Genomic DNA, 27319 nt, shown 5'->3' with positions numbered 1-27319 from the left:
TAGCCTCACCTTACAAATAGACTTGCAGAACAGGAAGAAGACTCTTGAAAGGGAGGGTTGTGATGAAACTGGTATAAATCTCTTTTTTTTAAAATCTTGTACAGCCTTCTGTTTTAAAATCTTTTCTTCTGGATGAGATATTAGTCTTTAACTTCTGAGGAACTCTGTAACTGAAGACAAACAATAAAATACCAACAGAGAGGAAATTATTAAAGGATTATATATACTTAAATTACTTTTATCACTAACGCACTGTAGCCTCAGAAGGTATAAAGCTGAAAGAGAAGAGGGCCATTTAAAACCATTGTTGCCTAAGAGTCACCCCCACAGAACCTCTTCTGTTGCTCAGATGTGACCTCTCTCAGCCAACACAGCAAGCAAACTCACCGCCTCCCCCTCTCTGTGTGGGACATGACTCCCAATGTAAACTTTCCTGGCAGCATGGAACAGAAATTCTAGAATGAGCTGGGACTCAGCATTAAGGGATTGAGAAAACCTTCTCGACCAAAAGAGGGGAGAGAGAAATGAGACAAGGTGTCAATGGCTGAGAGGTTTCAGAATGGAGAGGTTATCCTGGAAGTTGTTCTTATGCATTATATAGATAGCACCTTTTTAGTTAATGGTATATTGGAGAGGTTGGAGGGAAGTGCCTGAAAATGTAGAGCTGTGTTCCAGTAGCCGTATTTCTTGAAGGTGATTGTATAATGATAAAGCTTTCACAGTGTGACCATGTGATTTTGAAAACCTTGTGTCTAAAACTCCTTTTATCTACAGTATGGACAGATGAGTAAAACATGGATTAAAAATAAATAATAGGGGGAACAAATGTTAAATTTAGCAGATCGATGCTAGTGATCAATGAAAGGGAGTGGTAAGAGGTAGAAAAAATAGGGGAAATAAAGGCTAAAATATATTTTGGTATATTGAGTATATGGAAATACTAGCAGTCAGTGAGAGGGAGGGGTAAGGGGTTTTGTATGTATGAGTTTTTTTCTTTTTCTGAATTGATGCAAATGTTCTAAGAAATGGCCATGGTGATGAATATACAACTACGTGATGATATTGTGAGTTATTGATTATATACCAAGAATGCAGTGATCATATGGTAAGAATGTTCATGTTTGTATGTTTTTAAAAAAATTTTTAATTAAAAAGAAAAGAATTATGATCAGTTCCAAAACCTAAAAGACTTCTATTGATGTAAATAATGAAAACTGACTTACAGTATATTTTCTAAAACTGTAACAACTTTTGAAACCTGTATTACTCATGCCTGTGTTATGTGTATGTGCATATATATATATTTTTATATATATATATAAAAACTCCAGTGTTGCAAACTGTAAAAACAAAAATGTTTTTGAGGGAAGGGCAAAAAAAAAAAAAACAACCAGTATTTTCTTATATTTAAATTTTTCTTTAACTTCAGAAAGTACAGTTACAAATTAAGGTTGTCTAATACTTAAATTGATTCATTACCTTGAATCAATTTAAGCAGATATCAGCAGATTGGAAATAGGTTTCTGTTTGATGAGAAATCCATGACTTTGCTTTTTTGGGGAAAAATTTAGTGTTTTATAATATTTTATTTTGATGCTAATTTATGGTGGGTCATAATCAGAATCAGCCTAAATAGATATTTGCCACACATATAAAATCTGATACTTGCTAAATCCTATGCTAATAAAAAGCACTATATTTCTTATAAAGGATCCACAATATAGCGTAACAAAAGTAAAAGCAATTGGTATCCTCAGTGAATTTACCATTAGATTAGAGCTCACTAGTGTGTAACATAAAATAGGAAGAGAATGCTCCCCCAAAAAGACTTAGGCTAGTGAACTCTCTCCTTCTTTTTTAAAGTCTCTTACAATTAAATGTGGCCCTTCATGAAATTTAAATTACAGAGTGAGTGTTTCTTTTTCCATTGTGGGGAGATGCTTTCCCCCTCTCTATGCACAGGTTAACAATCCATGTCTCTTGTGCTGAAAAGAATCTTTGGGAGATGGGAGATGAGGGTAGGCCAGGCCTGAAAAGCAATCACAGTAGCCTCCTATTTTTCTCCATGGTGATGTGAGTGAAAAGTAGGTCCTTTCATGGAAGAAACTGGAGGCTCCTGCTCTTATGATTAGATTCTCGTTGTGACTACTTGAAATAAAAAGAATTAAAAGTTGTGACTAAGACCAAACCACGTATTCTAGCACATTTAGGAGGTTTGATAACTTAAAGGTATTTGTGAGCATCTTTTAGCAATTCTAATTGAGACCTCTAGCAAATAATTTAGAAACTGTATTTAATTTGAAGTACCGCTTTATAAGATCCATTATACCACTTTATAAGATGTGCTGTTAATATGAATATGATTTAAAGAAAGTTAGAGAACTGATCCTGGATAGTCTGGATATCAGGAAAAGTAATGGGTTATTACTGCATCTTTTCTCTTCATCAGGAAGATAAAAACAATTGGTGATGTTGAGGTCCTGGTAACAAAAAGAAAAAACTTTTGCCTTTCTTCAGTTCAATTCCTGGGGCCAGTGATACACTTAAGACCAAGACACCTAGCTGTTTAGAGTATACAGAGAGCAAAAAATAAGTTGGTGTAAACTTTCAGTAACAATTTTTTTGCCACCCATCTAGGAAGAGCTAAAGTTAGTAGTACATTACAAAGTCCAAAGCATTCTATGTGTCAAGACATTTCAGGACTTTTTTTAGTTGACTGTTGATCTTTTTTGAAAATGTAAATAATAGTTTTAATCATTCTGAATCAGAAAAATAAGATATTTTTCCTTTTTTCTTCTTAGATCCCAATTTTGTTCGGACATTTCTTACAACATACAGATCCTTTTGTAAACCTCAAGAACTGCTGAGTCTTATAATAGAAAGGTTTGTCAATTTACAAGGTTTATATCCTTAAATTAAAGAAAAAATTTTTTAATTTAAAGAAACATAGGATCTTAATATAATTAATAGATCTTAATAGAATTAAGATCCTGTGTTTCTTGAGAATGCTGGCTGAGCCTTAATTGTAGTTCAGGAATATTTTTTAAAATAAATTATCTCATAGATAACCATTTACATTGCAATAATATATTAGCTTTAAGATTATTTAAATGCAAAAATCAGTAATCTTTTTTATATGGAAACTCAGTAATATCTCAAATTTATAGAATTTATCAAGTTAAAGAACTATACAGAAATGTACTGATTTAGACTCTGGGAATTCAAATTTAAATAGTTTAGATGTTCTTAATGGAGTTTTTTCAAGTATACCACATGTTGAGGAAAATGGAGCTTGTTATAACACTGTAATCAAGGAAGTTGTTTCATCCAACCAAAGTGCAGTCAACTTATCAAGCAACACCCTAAAAAATTGTTAGCTAATTTAGAGTAATTCCATAAGCCAAAAATGAACATCATACAAAAACTTTATAATTGCATTTATTTTTGAATTTTTATATATTCCTTATTGTGTCCGTTTAGTTTTATATATATTTAGTAAGTAAAATTAGTCTTTACATTATAGAAGCTGCACTTCTTTTGTGTATTCTTAGTAATTTTTTACAATATTATCTTGATAATGCTGACTAAATTAGAAAAGATTTGTGGTTTTCTGTTTAATTTGATTCATAATCAGTATTTTCATTAGTTTGTTTTGTTTTATATTAGGTTTGAAATTCCAGAGCCTGAGCCAACAGAAGCTGATCGCATAGCTATAGAGAATGGAGATCAGCCCTTAAGTGCAGAACTAAAAAGGTTTAGAAAAGAATATATACAACCTGTACAACTACGGTAAACATTAAACAAATTACTCAAACTGTCATGTCTTTATTGAACTTTTGTTTCAGAGTTGATATATATAAGTACCTTGTCCAAGCAAGGAAGAAGTAACAAGTAAAATGAGTGAAACAAATAAAAGCAGTTATCGGAATTTATATATAAATGTTAATTAGCATAGAATTTTTGAAAGTTCTAAGCCATTAATAAGATTATTTCTTTTTTTTAAAGGCTTGCTTTGTTTTCATCTATATGCTTCACTGTGATAAACATTTGTGTTTCCATATAATTCAGTTGTTCTTTTGTGTTAATGCCACAGAGTATTAAATGTTTGTCGGCATTGGGTAGAGCACCACTTCTATGATTTTGAAAGAGATGCGGATCTTTTACAACGAATGGAGGAATTTATTGGAACAGTAAGAGGTAAGTTTTTTTGTATGTGTCTATTTTTATATGTAATTAAAGTAACAATACGATAACTATCATTGATGTCATTACTGTTCAGTGTTGAGGTATTTGTAATAGTGCCAGTATAATCATTTGAAAACATTAAAAATTTTCCCCAAACTTCATTTTTGATCTACAAGTTCTCAGTAATCACCCTCTTGGCTCAATTTATTTACATTTAGTGAATCAGCTTACTGATTTTGGAATTGGTTAGAAGGTTTCAATTTAAGCTAATTCCACTTATCTGAAAGTACATGTACCAGAGAACAAGTGAGAACTGCTGTGCCATTATAACACTGATACAAGTTGACTGGGCCACAGTGAGGTGAATAGTACATATATCAGAAAGACAACAGAGCATAGTGAAAGGAGTATTGAACTCAGAGTCCAGAAACCTGGGTCATGATTTTGGGCAGAATCACTGAGGGTTTATACTTTGGTTTCTTAGTAACTTGAGGAGCTAAGCTTTGATGATCAAACTTCAAGGTTTCCCTTCTGGTTTTAAAGATGATTTTATGGGCCTAAGGATGTCTTAGACACACATGTTTTATTTATTCTAAACTGTGAATATCAGAGAATAAAAGGTTAAATGACAGTGTGTGTATTCATGCACACAACACAGAGCCATATAAAAAATCCATACCAAAATGAAGAAATTCATCTTCTGGTACTGTTTGATTTGTAAAATGCAATGTAATTAGATTAATAGTAAATATATGTAGTCTAGCCTTATAAATACTCTGTAAGATAACCTTTTTGAAAGGATTAGAAAATGTTTTTAAGTGAAATTCAGAATAATAGAGGTGAAAAATTTCTACAAATGAGTCACTTTCTTATTTTATTTAGGAAGTATCAAGAAAAATATATACCAGACTGTTAATAGTAGTTATCCATATGTAAATAAATGAAATTGAGAGGGAGACAAAAAAAATCGTAAAGGGGAATTTTCACCTTTTATTTTTATCATTTGAATTTTTCTAGCAAGAATTTATTTAGGTATCATTTGTATGTTTTATAACCAATTTGGAAAATATTGAGTAAAAAGTATTTCAATGTTATTTAAAATGTAATATATTTCAGGTAAAGCAATGAAAAAATGGGTTGAATCCATCACTAAAATAATACAAAGGAAAAAAATTGCAAGAGACAATGGACCAGGTCATAATATTACATTTCAGAGCTCACCTCCCACAGTTGAGTGGCATATAAGCAAACCTGGGCACATAGAGACTTTTGATCTGCTCACATTACACCCGATAGAAATTGCTCGACAACTCACTTTACTTGAATCGGATCTATACCGGTAAGTAATTTGACATGCAAGCTGAAAAATCATTTCATAGGAGTTAATTTTTATGGTCCAACACTGGTTTCTGCTTTATAGGGGTTTTATAAGCAATAAGTGAGATAGTACATGAAATGTGTAGTAATAAGGCCTGGTGTATAGGAGGAAGTTTCTGTTCTTTTACTCCCTTTGTTTCCCCTTGTTTCGCTGGTGGGGGAGGTGGGCCTTGATTTGCACCTTCTCTTTCTGGTATCACCCCTGGTTGGTGAAGCTCAAATTCTAGCTTTCCCAATTGTTGGCTTGGTGTCCTTGGGCAATTTTAACCTCCTGTAAAAACTGCAATCTATATTCCTCTGCCCCATAGATTCCTCAAGAGTAAAATGGGGCTAATAAGAGTAGGGACTCTTGGGGCTGTTGCAAGGTTTAAAATCATCAACATATGTGAAGTGTTTCAACATATGTGAAGTGTTTCTCGCTCATCACCTACCACAAAGTAATAGCGCAATAAATGTTAGCTACAGCTGTTGTAGTTATTGTGAACTTGAGTCATGGTCAGTTACAGCATTTTTAAAAGTTTATTATCCTATATTGATATGAGCACTATCTCAAACAATGTCTGTTCTTGGTTTAAATGGGGACTATTTAGAGTTTCAAACTAAACTGTATTTTTTAATACTAAATGAGAACATGAGCCAGATTTGTAGATCTACTCCCATCAAAGATCATCACTATTCCCTAAAATTAAACTGTTAGGATCTACTTTATTTCCCAGGACCCTTTCGTGGCCAGGTTCCCATCACCACCGCCACCTCCTTTGGGTATCGGGGGTGATGTCTGAATTGCAGTAATTACCATACTCTCCTCTGACTATTATAACAGATGTCATTATTTTAAAAAGTAATATTTATCATGCTGGGAAAGGTACTATGAAGAAATTCATCCTTTCCCAAAACAAAATAAGAGTACACATTACATGCATGAAAATACTTTTAAAAAACCCATAGAGAAAGATGCATGCTTGTAATGTTAGGCCTTCTGTCTCTTCATAAACCTTTCAGTTAGTATAAAAGTAGAGTTTATATGAAGTTAAATTTTTATTTATCTCATTTGCTTAACACAATATCTATATCAGAGGGAAAAGTATCATGTAGAATTTTATCTTGATGATTTTAGAGCTGTACAGCCATCAGAATTAGTTGGAAGTGTGTGGACAAAAGAAGACAAAGAAATTAATTCTCCTAATCTTCTGAAAATGATCCGCCATACCACTAATCTCACTCTGTGGTTTGAGAAGTAAGTATTCTTTACATTTTCTTTTATTTTATAAAACAGCCAACTGTGTTACAAATTTAAAAGCAGCTTGGGGGCCAGAAATTAGAGTTTTGCATCTTAGTCATATTTTTTCTGAGTATACACAACAAAATTATGTAACTAATATTTTATAAAGGGTAGTATGAGGTTTCCACAGATCATATTGGGATTGTCAGAATAAAAGATGAATGACATAAGGGAACGACTCTATTATAAGGCTAAATAACTGCCTTTCAATGAGCAGAGGTTCTTCCTTTTCCACCATAATATTTAAAACTTATGTCTGAAAAGAGGAACCATAAATGAGGCATAATGACCTTTTTTTTTTTAAGTTTTTTTTTATTATTATTAATTAAAAAAATTAACTATGGGCCACAGTGGCTCAGCAGGCAAGAATGCTTGCCTGCCATGCCAGAGGACCCAGGTTTGATTCCCGGTGCCTGCCCATGTAAAAATAAAAAATAAAAGAAAACTTGCATAGGTGACAGAGATGGCACATTAAAAAAATAAATAAAATAACTAACACAACATTTAGAAATCATTCCATTCTACATATGCAATCAGTAATTCTTAATATCATCACATAGATGCATATTCATCATTTCTTAGTATATTTGCATCGATTCAGAAAAAGAAATAGAAAGACAACAGAAAAAGAAATAAAACGATAATAGAAAAAAATAAAAAAATTTAAAAAAAACTATACCTCAGATGCAGCTTCATTCAGTGTTTTAACATAATTACATTACAATTAGGTATTATTGTGCTGTCCATTTCTGAGTTTTTGTATCCAGTCCTGTTGCACAGTCTGTATCCCTTCAGCTCCAATTACCCATCATCTTACCCTATTTCTATCTCCTGATGGTCTCTGTTACCAATGACATATTCCAAGATTATTCTCTAATGTCGGTTCACATCAGTGGGACCATACAGTATTTGTCCTTTAGTTTTTGGCTAGTCTCACTCAGCATAATGTTCTCTAGGTCCATCCATGTTATTACATGCTTCATAAGTTTATTCTGTCTTAAAGCTGCATAATATTCCATTGTATGTATATACCACAGTTTGTTTAGCCATTCTTCTGTTGATGGACATTTTGGCTGTTTCCATCTCTTTGCAATTGTAAATAATGCTGCTATAAACATTGGTGTGCAATTGTCCGTTTGTGTCCTTGCCCTTAAGTCCTCTGAATAGATACCTAGCAATGGTATTGCTGGGTCGTATGGCAATTCTATATTCAGCTTTTTGAGGAACCGCCAAACTGCCTTTCACAGTGTTTGCACCATTTGACATTCCCACCAACAGTGGGTAAGTGTGCCTCTTTCTCCACATCCTCTCCAGCACTTGTCATTTTCTGTTTTGTTGATAATGGCCATTCTGGAGGGTGTGAGATGATACCTCATTGTGGTTTTGATTTGCATTTCTCTAATGGCCAGGGACATTGAGCATCTCTTCATGTGCCTTTTGGCCATTTGTATTTCCTCTTCTGGTAGGTGTCTGTTCAAGTCTTTTTCCCATTTTGTAATTGGGTTGGCTGTCTTTTTGTTGTTGAGTTGAACAATCTCTTTATAAATTCTGGATACTAGACCTTTATCTGATATGTCGTTTCCAAATATTGTCTCCCATTGTGTAGGCTGTCTTTCTACTTTCTTGATGAAGTTCTTTGATGCAGAAAAGTGTTTGATTTTGAGGAGCTCCCATTTATTTATTTCTTTCTTCAGTGCTCTTGCTTTAGGTTTAAGGTCCATAAAACCGCCTCCAGTTGTAAGATTCGTAAGATATCTCCCCTACATTTTCCTCTAACTGTTTTATGGTCTTAGACCTAATGTTTAGATCTTTGATCCATTTTGAGTTAACTTTTGTATAGGGTGTGAGATACGGGTCCTCTTTCATTCTTTTGCAAATGGATATCCAGCATAATGACCATTTTTAACCCTATCCATTTTTTTAATAGGTTACTGAGAAGGTCATTCCCTATACTTTTCAATGTGAGAGAATTTTGCTCATTTACAACTGAGCAAACTGGTTCGTAGCCATGGTGTGCATTAGAATTGAGGTTGCCTGTGGAGCTTTTTAAAAAATCAGATGCTGAAGTCCTACTTCATTAATGAACTGGAACCTCTGATGTTATTACCTGATTTTTACAAAAGTTCTACGGGTAATCTCATTTTGTACACCTACTTAATAACCACTGAAATAAATAAAAGATGTAAATAAATAATACTTATCTTAAAACCTTTTGAATGTCCACCTAACTAATTTAGCCAGAATGAGATTAGATATGTAAACATGTAATATTTAATTTGAAAAGGCAAACTTTTTTTTATAATTTCAGATGCAGTATTTTTTTCTTCTTCTTCCTAGTATCAGATCAGCTTCATCAGAGAATAATGTAGTCTGTAACTTTACATTTTAAAAATATTTCCCATTGATTTATATTTAGTTTTTCCCATTATGTATTAAAATGTTCCCCTGTTTAATATTACATTTTTGAAAGCCAAGTTTAAAATTTTTTTCTTTACCAATAAGTCATTATGAAATTAAAATTCTGGAATAACTGCAAATGCTCGCTGAATGAATTTTCTTTTTAGCATAATACACTTCCTTTTAACTATTTACTAACATGTATATATACTTCACAAGCATCCTTTGCTATTTAAATGTAAAGTGCTTTTGATCTCGTTGATTTTTTTCATATTAGAATACTTAACTTAAAAGCATTAAAATCTTGCAGTTAGATGAAGAATAGGAGGCAACAAAAATCTTGCAATTAGATGAAGAATAGGAGGCAACAAAATTCTGGAATTCTAGAATAAATTTCCCTAGAACACACCTGTAGCCCATAGGCCTGCATGCATCCACAGGATAGCATCTTGGTTCATTCATCTATCTCCCTTGGTTAATTCTAACACTGAGAGAAAATGCACCAGATATGGTAGGAGAATTGACTGACTGGACCAACCTGGAAAACACAGTAAATGAGCAGTATCCTGGAGAGCTTGTACTCTCTTCTGGCCAACTTAGTTCAAGCAAAGTCCTATTTCAAAAAACAGGACCCCTTGTTAAATACATCTGAATATATATATATATTCTCCAAAATTAACACTATTAGCTACCTCTCCTTCCCCAAGTCTACTGTATTTTATTTACTACATGCAATTGAATCTTAACTTTGTTGGAAAAATTCCAAAATTTCCAATTCTGTTTTTTATTGTTATTCACAGATGTATTGTGGAAACTGAAAACTTAGAAGAAAGAGTAGCTGTGGTGAGTCGAATAATTGAGATTCTACAAGTTTTTCAGGAGCTGAACAACTTCAATGGTGTCCTTGAGGTTGTCAGTGCTATGAATTCATCACCTGTTTACAGGCTAGACCACACGTTTGAGGTGAGTTTGTACATATGATTTTCACATCAATTTCCATCCCTTATTCTAAGAATCAGGATTTTAACAAATATGATGTTTAATTGTTAAATGCCTCATCTGATAATCTTTTCAGTATCAGGTTAACTGATGAAATGATCTAAATTTTAAGAATTGGCTACTCTTTCAAATAGAATGTATTCAAGGATACTAGCCTAAATTAGAAGAAGAGAAAGCCTTTAGCATTTAATTTGTAATATAATGTATAATTAAATGCTCATATCATTGTGCAAGGGAAGGCAGGAACAGAGTGTAGATAAACTAAATCTCACACACTCACTCTCCTCAATTTCTAGAGTCTGTGAAAATAGATTCTTTTAAAAGAGTGTTACGTTCTTTATTCTTAGCCTTTAAAACTCTTACTTGGAAGTTTGGGGCAAAACCTTTGATTCCTTTTGTGTTTTTTTGCTTGTAGCAAATACCAAGTCGCCAAAAGAAAATTTTAGAAGAAGCGCATGAATTGAGTGAAGATCACTATAAGAAATATTTGGCAAAACTCAGGTCTATCAATCCACCATGTGTGCCTTTCTTTGGTGAGTATTTCTTCATGAATTGTTATTGTGTTTCTAAATAAAGTAAGACTTATTTCATTAAATGACTGAGTATAGACATGCATAATATTAGCATAATATATTTAGCACCTGGATCCTCTTAAAATTTTCTTTTATTGGTATTTTTTTTATAAATTGAAAAATATTATATACTCCATTGGGACTTTTTAAGATCAAGTCCAAAGTATGCATTTCAGTTTCTATTTTCACTTTGGACAGCCATCACATAGTATGTAATACTCATGTTTTTATAGTCATAAAAATCTTTTTTGAGTTATAACAAACCAAATACTCTATAGTAAAGAGGCATGACCAAACATCTATTTTTTATGGCTTTTTGGTAAACAGTTTCATATGGCTAAAAATCATACTGTATGCACCTTTGAGCCCACACCTTCACTACATTAAAACTTTAATCTCTTCACTTACCCTTTTATCTTTCCTTTCTTCTAGAGAAAGGAAGGGCTCTCTTTTTCCTTTCAAGACTCAAAAGTGAACTGTATGAATCTTCTTCCTTCCTGTGGATTCCTCTATCTTGTTCCATCATTTATTTTCTGTCTTCAGCATTTCTTTCACTACTTGTTTCTCTTCTTTGCTTTCATAAATACTCTGATGACCCTCCCTCTAAATGCTTCCAGAAATTATGAACTCTGTCACACCTCTGGTAGTTAGTCTTTTTAGTATGTAGTATATTTTCTTTTAGCCTTTTCCCTATCTCTGTATTTTTTCTGTGTAATTTTAAATTGTAGGGCACAGAACAATTTTATGTCCTTATTTTTTCAGTTAATATTTATTTTCCACATTGTATTGTTCAAGTTTCATAATTCCTTTTGTATTTGCTTTTAATCTTTTCACTATGTTTATTATAGATAATTATAATTGTGTATATACACATTGTACTTTACTTTTTTCACTTACCGTATGTTGCCATGTTTCATAAAGAATCTTCATAATTATCATTTTACTCTTGCATCATATTCCATCAGAGTTGATTATGACAGTTTATTTAACCATTACCCTGTGAGTGGACTTTATGCATTGTTTCCAACTTTTTTCTTTTCAAATGTTATAATGAATGCTTTCATGTAATATATACCTTTTTCCTGTATATGAGATATTCCTTGAAATTAATTACCAGAAGAATTATCTAAGTTAAAAGTATGAGTTTAGGAATTCTTTATATATATTGCCACGTTATTTTCTGAGGGGTTTTTACCCATTTACACTGTCAGTAGAAGTATATGACAAAGCAAATTTCATCCCGTTGTTTCCAATTTGGGGTACTACTTTTTCTTTTCATTTCTGTTATTTTCACAGATGAAAACTCTTCCTTCTAATTTTTATATTTTGACATATAGTAGTTTAAATTCTACAGTCTGTTACTTTATGATTTCTATTGTTTCTATCCTTAGAATGTTCTCCCAGTACAGTAATAATACCATCATATTTTATTCTAGTTTTTTTATTTGACTTTTAAAGTTATATTTAACTCTTTAATCAAAAGGCAGTTTATTTTAACATTACCGTATCTCATTATTTGTAAACAGCTATCTATAAGAAAGCATTTGGGTTTTGTTAGTAAATTAAACAAATTACTGAATAAAGAAAAGGAGTCTATTTTAGATAGCATATGAAATTCTCAAATTTATTCCCTCCAAATTATTGACCAAGGCTTACTGAATAATCTTTATTTGTTCCGCATTTATATATAGTGCTTATTTCTTTAGATTTTATACTCCATTGACTTCTTACGCCAATGCCACACTTTAAATGATTATCACTTTATAATCAGAAATTCTCAGTTGGGGGTAATTCTTTTCTCCTTGGGGACATTTGATAAAATGTGGGGACATAAATCGTTCTAATTAGGGTGATGTGATGCCACAGGCGTCTAGTGGGTAGAGGACAGAGATGCAGGTAACATCTCACAGTGCACAGGGCAGCCCTGCACAGCAAAAATTATTTGGCCCAAAATGTCGGTGGTACTGAGGTAGAGAAACCCTGATTTACAGTGTTTTCATACATGGTTAAGTTATTTCTTCAGTGGTTTGTTGGTGGTGGTGGTGTTTTTTGCCAATTTGGGGTACTTATTTTTCCACATGACTTTATAATTTGGTGTGAAAATTCACCAAAATGTAGTCGGAACAATCTACAAATTAAGTTGGAAAGAATGTTTATGACATTTAGCATTTTCCCTTATTATTTTTCCTAGGTATTTTTTGTGATTGGTATTTATATTTGACTAGACTTGTGGATTTTCTAAATATTTAACCATATACAGAGTTTCTAAATATTTAACCATATCTGCAAATAATGCTACTGTGTCCCTTTCTTTGATCTTATTTCCTGTTCCCTTTTAGAATTAGCCATAACTTCCCAACAAATGTTAAATAGTAATGATAAAAATAAGCAGCTCTGTTTTAAACTCCATTTTAGAGGGAATAGGCATCATTTTGCACTTGATTAAATGTTTTTTATCACATTAAAAAACTATCTCTTCATAATTATCTCTTGTTTTTGTTAGTATTATACATTTAATTTGAAAATATTTAGCCATGTTGGTGAGAGAAAATATGATTTTCCTTATTTTAGCAAATTGGAATTATAGATTTGCTAATATGAAACACTCTTATTTGCTAATATTAAACACCATTCATGGTGGTTGATCTTCTAAATATATTCTATTCATTATTGTTTTATTTAGGGTTTTTACATTCATCTGCATAATTTGAGATTGGTTTGTGTCTCTCATTGTGTTATGTTTATCAGCTTTTGGTATTATGGCTATTTTTACTTTGTAGCATGAGTTCAGTAGCTTTCCATCTTTTTTTCTATTATGGAATTCCATGTTTTCTTCTTGATAAAAACAGATTTCATCTATTTTCTCTTTCTTTTATACATTTACTTCTAAATATGGTGACTAATGCTGATTTATACAAGGGGATTTGGAGGGGATCTGGGTCAGTCACATGTTTATTTTATTAGATCTTTTTTGTGTACCTACTAAGTATTAGGGATTGTGTCAGATGCTTAGCAAAAGTAAAAATACGTAGTCACTATGTTCTCTAGTCTTACAACTCATGATATCCTCTGGTCTCTGGTATTCAGAGGCTAAAAGAAACCTCACGGGAGTTTCCTGGGCTCACTGTTTGACCCATGCTCCCCCATCACCCTGATTGGTTGGTCAGTTTTTCATTCAAACTGGACTCTTTAAAGTACTCTCCTTCAGTTCTTTATAAACTAACATGTTAACGTGAACAAAGGAAGTTTCAGATCTGTATTTATTCCATTAGGTGTTATTCCATTAGGTGTTTTAAGGTGAGCTGAATCAATCAGTGAGTGAATACAAATGTATGTAGGTTGTTTGGTAGGTATATAGGAGACAGTCTACCCACCAGACTTCTCTTATATTCCTTTCTACTTATATTCCTGGTTGAGCCTCTGCTCTTTTAAGGTTGTTTATATAAACTGTCTGCTATTCTAGGAGGATCTTCGCTATTCCCAAACTAAAGGTTATCAGTCCCTGGAGTTAACCAGGCAACCCTTCATGGTTCTGACCCAATAAGTACAGCCAATGTTACTGCTATTTCTTAATCCATGTGGTAGTTTGTAGAAATTTTTCCCTGATCCCTCTCCTTAATTCTGTATTCAATTTCTTTTTCCCTCTCTGGAAAGTTCAGAGGATTAGTATCTGACACTCGTACTTCCTCTTTCATCTCACCAGAAATCTTATTCAGGTCTTTTGCTACTGTTGCCACCATTTACACAGTAAAAGCTGGGCAATTTCTCCTTCCAAGGCTATGCCACACTATTTGTCTATATTCCAGCAATTTTTCTCCGCACATTAGAATATTGTGTCCATAGATAGAATGGATATGTGGGTGAACTAACGTTTCCTCTAAGGTGAAAGAATATACGTTGTTCCTAAGCCAAGTCTCTCCTCTGTGTCCAAACATCCAAGCCTGTTCCATTGGCTTTTCTCTTTCCTTTTACACAGCATTGATCTTGTGTTCTCTCTCTGTTTTTTGTGAATTTGCTTTTTTCCCTACCCTTGTATTCTTACCATTTTAGAGTAAACTATGTTTTTGCATCTTGGTATATTCTCCAGATCCTCTCTTCTATTCTCAAATAATGTGCTTCATTCATTCTTTTCAGAAACGTTTGATGAATGTCTCTATTTGCCAGACTCGGCTTTAGGTCTGAGGACATAGTAACCCTCATATCCAGTCATGCTCCCCTTACCCCACACACCAAACTCCTGTGTGAATCCATAATAAACAGCATGCCCATTCTAAGTATGTTTTCCAAGTTTCATCAAAATTAGTTTCTTTTAACACTTTTACTTTCTTAGGATGCCCTTCCAAAACCCATTAAACTTCTATTCATTCCTACAATTCATGTAAACATCACCTCATCTGTGAAGCTTTTTCAAACACTAACAGCTCAAGACAGATTTAGACATACTTTCTCTATGTTCTCATAACATCTTACACATTACCACTAATACAGCATCTACTAATAATAGCACTTACCAAATTGGACAGCAGTAGCCCACGTTCCAGTTCTGAGCTCCTTAAGGAGTTTGTATGTCTTGTTCATCTTTGTATCTGCAGTACCTAATGCAGTGCTGGGCATACAGCAGGTGCTCAGCACATGTGTACTGACTGATTGAACTTATATATTCACAACCCCCTTTTATCCCAAAGTGGCATAGTCAGTATGATGCTTTTTGGGGAGGAAAAGCAGAAGCATAAGACAGCAGGGCCAGAATAGCAACAATGGTGTCCACAATCACAAACTAATTAAGCACTTTCATTAGGCATTATTCCAAACTGATAAATAAATTCACTTATTTATTTCTCACAGCAGCCTTGCTATCCCACCTCACAGATGAGAATACTGATGGCACAGATAGACTAAGCAATTTGCCTAAGATCACACAGATAGGAAAAAGCAGAGCTGAATACTAGAACAGAAAGGGGCTGAAAGTGCTCCAGGCACCAGAAGGCTGTATGAAGAACTAAAGTGCCTGCTACTTTGTTTCTTCTCCTGCTTTAGTGTACAGCCTGCCTTAATGGGTAAACAGGAACTCAGTTACCAAGTTGCTACTAAATGTAGAAGTACTGAAGACCAGAATAAGTGTAAATCACATGCAGTCCTGTGTTTGATAGGTTTGTAAATCTTTCCACATTGGTACAGCCATACTGTACTACCTCTGAATTGGGAATTTGGTAATTACTTTTTGTATGGCCTCAAGAGCCAAGTAAACAAAAAAAATGTGATCCTCTGAATTTAGAGTTCTCTTTCCCCTTTTGCCAAAAATGTGTTATTAGTAACAGAGTTATTCTTAAAGTTCCTTTAAAAAAAGTGTGACATATTAAGTAACATAATGGTTTTAGGGGTATGGAAAGTTAGTTATTTAATGCTCCTGAAAAAAAGTATTTATTGGGTTAAACTTGGTGTCTTCCTTTTTCTTGGGCCATTTGTAAAATTAAAGTCTTTCACAGAAGAATTTGAAATATAAAAAATCTTTCTCTTGGTATTTACTTAGCTTGTTGTTTTTCATAGCATGAAAATCTCTGCCTTGATTCTTTGCTTATGGTGACTGAGATGGTGCAGTGCTGCATATCTACAGTTAATGGGAAAGAAAAAAAAACTAGCTTTTCCCTCTTTATCCCTGAAATAATATCATTGTATCTTCTAGGAATTTATTTAACTAATATATTGAAAACAGAAGAAGGCAACCCTGAGGTCCTAAAAAGGCATGGAAAAGAACTTATAAATTTTAGCAAAAGGAGGAAAGTAGCAGAAATAACAGGAGAGATTCAGCAGTACCAAAATCAGCCTTACTGTTTACGAGTAGAATCAGATATCAAAGTAAGTTGAATTATTGGGGGATACATATCTCTGATTAAGTTTTTAAGCTGCCTGATGAAAGGCAGGTTTATTTGGTTTTGGAAAGAAAGAAAAATAAAACAAAATCATTCAAATTTTCTCATGTTAATCGTTTTCTGAAAGTACTTTCATGAATTTCAAAATGGATTAAAAACATCTAACAATTATTTATCTCTTTGCATTTATTTCAGAGGTTCTTTGAAAACTTGAATCCAATGGGAAATAGCATGGAGAAAGAATTTACAGACTATCTTTTCAACAAATCCCTAGAAATAGAACCACGAAACCCTAAGCCTCTCCCAAGATTTGTAAGAGTCATATATGTTTTTTACATTTATATATTTTTTGTAGTTGTCATCTGCATGTGGTGATGTCATCACTATCATTTGTGTTATACAGATTAGATTTCTGTCAAGACATTCAGGGATAAGGTGCAAATATGATGGTTGAAAGTAGTGAATAAATGTTTAATAAACATGCCTAGGAATATCCTCCTTGGCTCCAAATAAATGAACATTAATATTAATTTGAAAAAATCCTGAAATTGGACAAATATATGTTTTTATTGGGTTCTTTACAAATACTATTCAAGAATTATTTGAAATTTGATTATACTTACTCACAAATATACTTATTTTTTTTAAACAACAATTTATTAAAACTTATGACTGTGAGTTAGTTATAAAAATACCAGATTTGGCTAAAGATACTTTCTTTGAAAAAATAAAGTTTCCAGTGTATTTTATTACTTACCAGTTTCTGGTTAAATTTAAGTACATTATCACCTCACTGATTTGAGTATGATCCCTCTTACTCATAAAAAATCAAGAATCAGGAAGTAAACAAAAATAACTTTTAAGCAACCAAGATTAAATCTCATAAAGTCTATGAACTAAAATTTATGCAGTTATTTCCCAGGAAAATTTCTCAAGGCCTAAAACAGTCTTTAATAAGATAGATTCAAAACAGCAAATTAGAAATAAATAGTTTGGTCCAATGAGGCATGCTGATATCACTTTGAGAAATGATTACTGTGCAAGGAAAATTCCATAAAACTAAAACATACAGAGATGAAAACTCATACAATTTAATGCATTTGTAAATAACTCAAATGGTCCTGATCATCACTATATTATATCATAACACAGAGCCTGGCTTTTCCACAAAATAAAATTTGTTCAAAGTAGTTTTTTTAGAAAGCTAGAGAAATACACAACATAGTTTAGAAAGATTTCCATCCAAATTTACTAAAGTAATAAATACTCTGGTATTTCTAGGATTGCAACTTAAAGAAATTCATTCCTAACAATTTAGATAGCCAAGGCTTTAGTGAAATGAGATGTTAAGGCTTTAACCTAGAGACTTTTATTTATTTATTTTTTTAATTTTGTATTTTATTAATCTTAGACACTTTTATTTGAATCATAACTTCCTTATTAGTGATTTATGATCTTCCTAGTAGTAGCTGAATTTATCAGGTACAAATAGGACTCTTCCTTTTTATTATACTGTTTTACATAATATGTTTGTTTTCATATATCTACAGCCAAAAAAATATAGCTATCCCCTAAAATCTCCTGGTGTTCGTCCATCAAACCCAAGACCAGGTACCATGAGACACCCCACACCTCTGCAGCAGGAGCCAAGGAAAATTAGTTACAGTAGGATCCCTGAAAGTGAAACAGAAAGTGCAACATCTGCACCAAATTCTCCAAGAACACCGTTAACACCTCCTCCTGCCTCTGGTGCCTCCAGTACCACAGATGTTTGCAGTGTATTTGATTCTGAGCATTCGAGCCCTTTTCACTCAAGTAGGTGCTAAATTTTTAAGTGCTTTCAAGTAATTGCCAATATTATATATGCTAAAGGTTTAAAAGTATTCCTCCATTACGTATATTTTTATTTTTGTGTGAACTAGTAGACCTAATACCATTTCAAACAAATATTATCATAAAAATATAAATCAAAGTCTAAATTCCCGCAACTTTCAATTTTTAAAAGTTATGCTAAAACAGCCCTTTAAATGATGGGAAGGCCTGATGGTCAATTGATCATTTAAACTGCATTTGATAATTTATTTTCAGTTTGTGAATTTAAAATGAATCCCTCATAACAAGGGAAGCAAGGATAACTCTTAAAATTTTGCAGGGGTATATCAGTTCTTTGTTTTTAAGTGCTACCTCCAAATTACTGTATTTTAATACTGCTCAGGGTACATTATTCCCTCCCCACCAAACTCTGCAATTTTACAGTGCAAACACTGTAAAATTAGAAGTGTAATTTTACAGTGTATCAAAATCAAACTTCTACTTAACTCTCTCTCAGTCTACCCTCTCTGGCTGACAGAAAATAGTACCTACCTCCACACTGTGTATGCTTTTATGCCCCACCATAAAAATCTCACAGACTCTATTATTTCTGATGCCTCTCATTTCTAGGCCAGCACTATCCAATGGAACTATTATCTGAGCCACATGTGTAATTACTACTAAATTTTCTAGTAGCCCCATTAATAAAAGTAAAAATAATTAGGTGAAATTACTTTTAATAATATACTTTATTTAGCCCAGTATATCCAAAACATTATTTCAACATGAAACCAATATGAAAATTAGTGAAATATTTTACATTCTTTTTTTGTTCTAAATCTTCAAAATCCAGTATGCATTTTACACACACAGCACATCTCATATTCACATATTCAATAGTCATATGTGTGGCTTCCAAAACATATAGCTTAGCTGTAGCCTCTTGAAGAGGCTGCCTATTATATCCAAATGCTTCTATTTAGTCCTTCATCCATTTTATGTGGAACTTTAAAGCTCTACTAAGAAGACACACCTTTACTTTATTTGTTCATTATTAAATGAAAACTTAAATCCAATCACCTTTGCCCCTCTCTTCACTTTCATGCACTCATCCCTTTGGCTGGCTGAGCTCGATTGCAGATCAAGTTCTCCCATAGTATTTGACAGAATAAAATCCAATACTGAGAAGCAGCATGACGCAGTTATGGGGAAGCAAGTTGAGAAGCACTGACCTACGAGTTGGGAATCCTGGTTTGTCATCACAGTCTGCTGCTGAGCGTTCCGATTTTAGATAAAATACTTTGTTTGTGCCTCTGAGAGTCAAACTAGATTTAAAATTCCAGTTTATTTTCCCCATCTCATCAAATTCCTAATTAATAAAATAAAGCCAACATTTTTTTTAGTATACCTGACCTAAAATCACTATTCTAACCCATTTAACCTACTGCAGGTTTTTCCCCTATAGCAGATGGCTGAAGTCTATATTTGTAAAGATAACCACATAAATGAATTATTGAAACCACATAAATATAATCTATTGCAAATTCTACTTCTCTTAATCAAGAAGTAACTAAAAATGGAAGAGGTGGAAGAACAAGAGATAAGCACTCATTAAGTTCCCTACAACTGCTAAGCCTTTAAATGATTAGTCAAACTAGGAAGAGGGAACCCGTGTGTGTGGAATGTGGTGCTCCAGATCTGTGCTTTGTCACATGAGAGCTAACTTATTAGAATTAGCTTAATTGCTATACAGAATAATAATGGTTTCTGAATAAATATCAATATCCAAATGCTTCTATTTAGTCCTTCATCCATTTTATGTGGAACTTTCCTTTATGGAAAGAAGCTAACGGTAGATGATTTGACATCAAAGCTATCTGGAAAGACCACTATTTCTATATAAGCAACCAAATTTATAGGAGACTATGCTACCTGAACTTGGAGTGTAAAATTCCTTGTTCTAACCAAATAAACAATGGTCTGAAATATTTCTGAGTATTGCCTGTCATGCAAAAGATTTAGATATAATCTCTTCCATATGTTGATAATATGAGACAGTGTAACCTGCATTACTACTTTCATTTAGAATCAGTGTAGATCATTTAGCCTTTTGTCTCAGTTTCCTATAATACTCTTGGGTTTTTGGCTTTTAATTTTCAATTGTTTTTTAAAAGAATATTGTTGAAATTAGACGTTCTAAATTTATCCATGAGTTTCCTATATAAAATGTCTAAGTACTAAATGTTCATTCATTAATTTTAAAAAATGCTAAAGAATCGAGAAGGAAAAAAAAAAGCTGCATCACTTTCAGTGTTGTTTGGTAATACCTAAACCTGTAGTTACTTATTTTGTAATGAGAACAGATGCCCCAGAATCATTTTTAAAAGTATATTAATTAGAAATCTCCCTTTTATTTTTCAGTTTATATAAAATAAGTTTGCCATATGATACTTATTTTGCAACAAGTTTCGTTTCTAAACTAATCTTTAGTAAATAGCATATTTCTATATGTCCAGCTAAATTCTTTGTTGAATTGGAGTTATGCATTTTTAAGTCCTCCAATAATACAGGATTTTTAGTTTTCTCATGAATGCTTTTCATTTAATTATTTTGATATTAAATAGTGAATCTAAAAGGACTCCTCAAAATTCACAGTATATTAACTTAATTATAATTTTTTTTCTCCTCAAAAGTAAGTAGTTATGTGCTTTTACCAAAGTCTTATAACATTCTTTAAAACTGGAATGACAAGAATAACATTTTTTATCATAACTCAGTTTTTACAGATGAGTTGAATATATCAATGAAAGAAAAAAAAATCGACTTTTTCTTGTTTCCTTTCACAGGCAGCGATACCGTCTTTATCCAGGTTACACTGCCTCATGGCCCAAGTTAGTATATTTGGTTTAAGACTCATAATACTCGCTTTGGCTTTAAAAACCAAACCAAATGTAACCTTTCTTGCTAAAACTCTTCTTGGGTCTGGCAGCATTGGTCCCTTGCTTGCAACATCTTAGAAATAAGGCCGTCACGTGTGCTATTAATTACTTTTGATCATAAATTATTTGCTTAAATATAATTTTCATGCTTTTTGTAAAACCTTTTTTTTTCTCTTTTAAAAAACATATTAGATGGGTGGCTTCCATATTTAACCATGTCTCTTTTCCAACTATAGAGTTCTAAATATGTTTTAATGCTCAACTTTGAAAAAGGAAGCAAGAGCATGCATGTGCATATGAGAATGCTGGCAAGTATTTATAGCATCACTTAGCCCAGTGACAGCATAAACTGCAAGCATATCACTATTATTTGACTTTAGAAAAACTGCCTTATAATTATAATTATTTAAATTATAAGGCCTAGGGTGGTGCAACGGTGGTTCATTGGCAGAATTCTTGCCTGCCATGCTGGAGACCCAGGTTTGTTTCCCAGTGCCTGCCAATGCAAAAAAAAAAAAAAAGAATGTGTGTGTGTGTATATATATAAATTATAAGGCCTAAATAATTCATCACTGATGTTAATGAGTAAAGTTCCATTTTAGCTATTTACTTTTAATTTTTAAGTAAACTAACAATTCACTAAACTATTCCATAATTTTTAAGCTAATAAATTAATATTTTCTTTCTGTCCCTTCATATAAATGGCTTCAAAATGTATACAGTGGTACATGTTGTTACCTAAATTAACTGTATATAGTCTCAAGAAAAAAAGTAGGTGATTAAACTGCTGATCATTTAAATAATATCCGTACACAGAGCACTCTTTAAGTCCTGTATTGTTACAACATTTGATTGACAAAAGCTGTCATTTAATGCTTAAAGGAAAAAAGAACCTGCCAAGTATAATTTTGAATGGTCATTTTTAAAGTATCTTTTTTATAGTGTTCATAAACTAGCTAAAAGCATACCTAACTGTTCTTTCACAGAAATTATTTTGTCGCCATAAATGTTTATAAGATAGATTCAAATTAGAAGTATTGGGCAGGCCATGGTGGCTCAGTGGTAGAAGGCTTGCCTGCCATGCCAGAGGACCCGGGTTCAGTTCCTGGTGCCTGCCCATGTAAAAAAAAAAAATTAGAAGTGTTACTTACCTTTTCTGTGCCAGTGTAACAGAAAACAGATTAGTGTAATATCTGTTTTTATCATTAGAGCTGCTCAGTCATCTTGAGCAGCTTAATCACAATTAAAATTTTAGATTTAGAGTATGATGATCTTCATTTTGACTACACACCAAGCAGAGCTTATCCCTAAACAAAATGAGGAAAGACTCCTCCCCCAGACCCAAGACTCTCTCTACAGCATCTTTGAGAGAATTGCTGAGAAAAAACATTGGGGGCATTAGTTAAGATCAAAGTCTCTATTTGTAGGGACTATCTGGGAAGAGCAGGGCAATTCTATACTAATAAAATCAGTAGGGAAAAATTAAGCCATCACAAAACATTAACAAAAATCACCATTCCAGAGGTTTTTGATAGTTTGCTGTCACTCCATAAATCTGAGAAACAGACTCAATTAAAAATACCAATGATAAGTTAACAGTGGAATGTTATTTTGTTCAAGAGGCAAAATAACAGAATATCTTAGGCAGCTTTTTAAAAAAAATTCTGCTAAGAAATTTCTGCATGCTTGTGTAGCAGTTTGCTTTAATTAAGGCAATACTATTGGATATTGGTTTATTGAACTGCTTTTGATACGTATTTCCAGCTAAGCCTTTCAGGAATCATAAATGAAATAAAATTCCTGTGAACTTCAAAAAATTTAATATCCTATAGGATCTGCTTCGGTATCATCTATAAGTTTAACCAAGGGCACTGATGACGTGCCTGTCCCCCCACCTGTTCCTCCACGAAGAAGACCAGAATCTGCCCCAGCAGAATCTTCACCATCTAAGGTAAAGTAGAAAGTCTTGTTATCTGAAAAGTAGTATTGTTACAGTTACATTATAATTCATTGCTTAAGTCTAGTTTAGTTCTCATTGGGATAGGTTTACATTTCAGAAAATGGGCTGAAAAGAGTTTAGATGAAGATTAAATACAGATTTGCCATGCAGTAATAATTATTTCTTCTGTAGGTAGTTTTTTTTTCATATGTTTTCAAAATCCCTGTAAACCTAAAGCTATGATACTGTTAAGGAAAAACAAGTTTTGATTGATAAAATATAAACAATTTAGCCTTAAGTGGTTCTTTAAAACACATACAGATGTGTGTTTTCCAGTATATGTGTTTGTATGTGTAAGAAAGAATGAATAGAAGAATAAGAACAAAAGAAGTCTGAAGCTTTGTGTGAAAGTACATAAGTGAAACTGTATCTTAGCATATGCAGAAAGTCACCTAAGTCCTTAAAAGTGAATGACATGATTTAAAATGGACATGGTTTTAAGCAAGTATCATGCTTTTTACCCCACCTATTTAAATTTCTTGCTTTGTCAACTGTTAATTTAATTCAGTGTTTCTCAAGCCTGTCTAGAAGGCAGAGCACATGGACAGGTCAAGACACTGCAGAACATCATGAAATGACAGTACAGTACATTTTAAATTGTCAAATTAACAGGTAATTTATGCTAAATCAGAAATTATCTTATTCTAGATTGAGTGACAGGCAAGCAGTAGCAAACAACACAATTTCTGAGTAAAAACTTAAAATTCAGAAAAAAAATTTTTGCTATGAAGTGGCAAAATTCCCTGAACCATGCCTAGGATTCTCCAAATAGCATGTTTGAAAACCCTATCTTAAGTCTTAGTTTACTCATAGTACTACATAATTTATTAATAAATGTATATTTTATTCTTTTTTGTTTTTCATTTGTGTTAGATTATGTCTAAGCATTTGGACAGCCCCCCAGCAATTCCTCCTAGGCAACCCACATCAAAAGTCTATTCACCACGATATTCAATATCAGACCGGACCTCTCTATCAGACCCTCCTGAAAGCCCTCCCATATTACCACCACGAGAACCTGTGAGGACACCTGATGTTTTCTCAAGCTCACCACTACATCTCCAACCTCCCCCTTTGGGCAAAAAAAGTGACCATGGCAATGCCTTCTTCCCAAACAGCCCTTCCCCCTTTACACCACCTCCTCCTCAAACACCTTCTCCTCATGGCACAAGAAGGCATCTGCCATCACCGCCATTGACACAAGAAGTGGACCTTCATTCCATTGCTGGGCCGCCAGTTCCTCCACGACAAAGCACTTCTCAACATATCCCTAAACTCCCTCCAAAAACTTACAAAAGGGAGCACACACACCCATCCATGCACAGAGATGGACCACCACTGTTGGAGAATGCCCATTCTTCCTGAGTTCCTCTGACTGGGATGTACATTTTCCTAGCCTCAAATCCATTGCTGGCAATGGATGCACTGAACGTGCCAGCACTGAGGAGTTACAATGGGAACTCCAAACACTAACGACTCTACTTCAAGATGCAGTGTAAGACAATGAATTTTAACCTAGACATAATTATAAAATGAAAATGGTTTTCCAATTTAGAATATAGAAGGACTGATCTAGAGGAATTGGACAGCTGATTGCACCTGAAAATCAAGTAAAAGGGACTTTTTCTGGCCAATAGGCAGGAGTCCTCTTTTTGTGAAGTGATCTTTATCATTTTAAAGGGATGGAAAACACAGTCTAGTGTCCAGCAGGCCCACATGATGACAGTTTTTGTAATTCAAAATATGCACTTTTAAAAAAATCTTAAACAGGGATCTTATCCTCCTTTATTTCCTTTGCTTTAATCTTCCTGTTTTAGAATATTTTCTTAAAAATCACTTAAAGGACTGTGAGGAAAGGCTGTGGTACCTGACCTTGTTGGAATCAAGGCCCAGCACTGTACTACAGTCCTGTTTACAGATTATTGCAGTGAATTGAATGGGTACCAAGGCTTCACCAAAGAGGTACTTTTTTCTTTTTTTTAAGAATAATTATACGAATTTTAAGAGCATTCCCTACCCCCACCCCCACCCCCACCCACATACACAAAATGTGGTGGTGTTGCCTTCAAACAAGAAGTTTTGTTGACAGAAGAATTTTTTTTTTAATGTAAGAAGTATTCATTTTACATTTAGGAGACTGTTAATCTATTCTGGATTGTCGTTTCCCCCTCTAATTCCCACAAAGGTTTACTGGTAACCCATGTCATGGCTTATAGCTGTCCCTCTAACCATACTTTGGAAATGCAGCCACCCAATGTGAAAAGGAGCACTTGCTGGGCATCAGACACCGGTCATGTTTTACTAATAGTTGAGTATCTGCATATCTAGAATTACCTTTCATTGCCTAAATCATGTGTATATAGTGAATGTTACATAATATACCTGGCAGGTCTGTTTTAATTTAATTAAATAAAGATACAAATACTTTGTTTGGCTGGCATATATTAAATTATTATATGGAGAAAATGGTTGATTCTTATTTCTTTCAGTTGAAACACACAAACACTAAGAACAAAAGCTCATATTGTGGTACAGCCTTGGTTTCTAGTTCTGGATGTATGTGTTAATATTAAAGAATGAAGTAAAGTTGCAATTTGGCATGTAGGAAAATAGTTGGCTAGAAAAGGATGGGTGTATCTTTTAAGTGAAACCTTGTAAGTTTTTTAGTTCCTAGGGAACACATATAGTGTTTGTTGAAGTTTATCTTGCTTGAGGTCTGCTCTATCAGAACTCTTCGTAATAGAACATCTACATCATTTAATATCATAATATGGATTATTCATTAAGTCTGTACTACTCTCCTCTTTAAGTCTAACAAATACTGTGACTGAAACGCATGCAACTTGTTGAAGAAAAAAGTTGTATTAATCTCTGCTATAATGTTTGTGAAATGTGTAATATTCCATCCTTAGAGAGTAATCAGTTCATCAGTATCTGCATGTCTCTGAATAATGAAACATTTCAGCAAGTCTGTTAACCCATGCCAGTAGACATTTTTAGAAGTGCTGCATCATGGTGGAAACCTAGTACTTTAATAATTTCCTATGATATTTATTAGAGTATTATAATGTACATCACAATAGTACAGTATATAGTCTTTTAAAGATCAGAAAATATGTTGATTATGTCATCATTAAGCTGCCCATCCAGTCATGTCCTTTCTTATTTATTTGTTAGAATTTAATCTTTTTGGTTTAAAATCTGTGCCATTCCTATGCTGGTGACCATTTTTCCCTTTGTAAAGTGTCTCCTCTTTTAAAAGTCTAAAAAGATAGTGTCAAATCCTGTCTTGGATGCAGAATGTCCATAAGACCATTCATTTCACCAAATATTTATCTAAGCCTATTTCCGAGTGCGGCTAGAGTTAACCATAACACGCATTCAAGAATCTCCTTTTTTTTTTTTTTTTTAAATCAGGCCAACCTCAGTGTCCCTAAGATTCCCCTTTATATTGCTTATCGATGACTTCTCTTTTTAATTACCCCCACCTACATTCCAAATAAGAACCTGAGAAAAGTCATGTTGGAGCCCACCCAGTGTGTTAGCCCTCAGTGAGATCCTGACTGCTCTTCAACCTACCTAACACTCTAAAGAGGTGAAAACTCAGATTCGGAGTTCTAGTCATACGTCTCCGACAGGGAACCATTCTTCTACCCTGTGGTTCTAGGAGACCACTTCACTGTGTGTCAGCTTTATTTACACTATGGATAAGGGGATGTTTTTATTCTGAAGTATGTCATTTAGGTAAAAATGTTTTCTGCAGTGGTAACTGATTCAAAAAATTATATTTGAATGCAATTAGATGGAAGTGAAAAAAACTATTTTGTCTTCTCATGTGAAACAGTAGCTGACAGATTTATCTTTTCTCATAACTATAATATACTTCA

General features: G+C 33.3%; 1 protein-coding gene across 4 annotated transcripts in view; it reads left to right on the top strand.

Annotated features, from left to right (window-relative positions):
- The window catches only part of SOS1 (SOS Ras/Rac guanine nucleotide exchange factor 1), a 275229-nt gene extending 249372 nt beyond the window's left edge, over positions 1-25857 (top strand). For 3 of the 4 annotated variants that reach the window (XM_077134036.1, XM_077134035.1, XM_077134033.1), the window contains 13 exons: positions 2802-2883; positions 3667-3789; positions 4094-4197; positions 5302-5524; positions 6680-6799; positions 10042-10204; positions 10656-10773; positions 16496-16668; positions 16878-16994; positions 18233-18497; positions 21341-21385; positions 23266-23384; positions 24306-25857. In XM_077134036.1, coding sequence (XP_076990151.1) covers positions 2802-2883; positions 3667-3789; positions 4094-4197; positions 5302-5524; positions 6680-6799; positions 10042-10204; positions 10656-10773; positions 16496-16668; positions 16878-16994; positions 18233-18497; positions 21341-21385; positions 23266-23384; positions 24306-24797 — 2144 coding nt within the window. In that variant the 3' untranslated portion in view covers positions 24798-25857. The remainder of the gene's footprint in view (positions 1-2801; positions 2884-3666; positions 3790-4093; positions 4198-5301; positions 5525-6679; positions 6800-10041; positions 10205-10655; positions 10774-16495; positions 16669-16877; positions 16995-18232; positions 18498-21340; positions 21386-23265; positions 23385-24305) is intronic. The other variant, XM_077134034.1, reaches the window with a different exon arrangement.
- The last annotated feature ends 1462 nt before the right edge of the window (positions 25858-27319 follow it).

The sequence above is a fragment of the Tamandua tetradactyla genome, chromosome 17 (assembly GCF_023851605.1).
Source record: "Tamandua tetradactyla isolate mTamTet1 chromosome 17, mTamTet1.pri, whole genome shotgun sequence".
In the NCBI taxonomy this organism is placed as follows: Eukaryota; Metazoa; Chordata; class Mammalia; order Pilosa; family Myrmecophagidae; genus Tamandua; species Tamandua tetradactyla.
The sequence above is the reverse complement of the archived record's forward strand: the minus strand, read 5'-3'. Positions and strand labels throughout refer to the sequence as shown.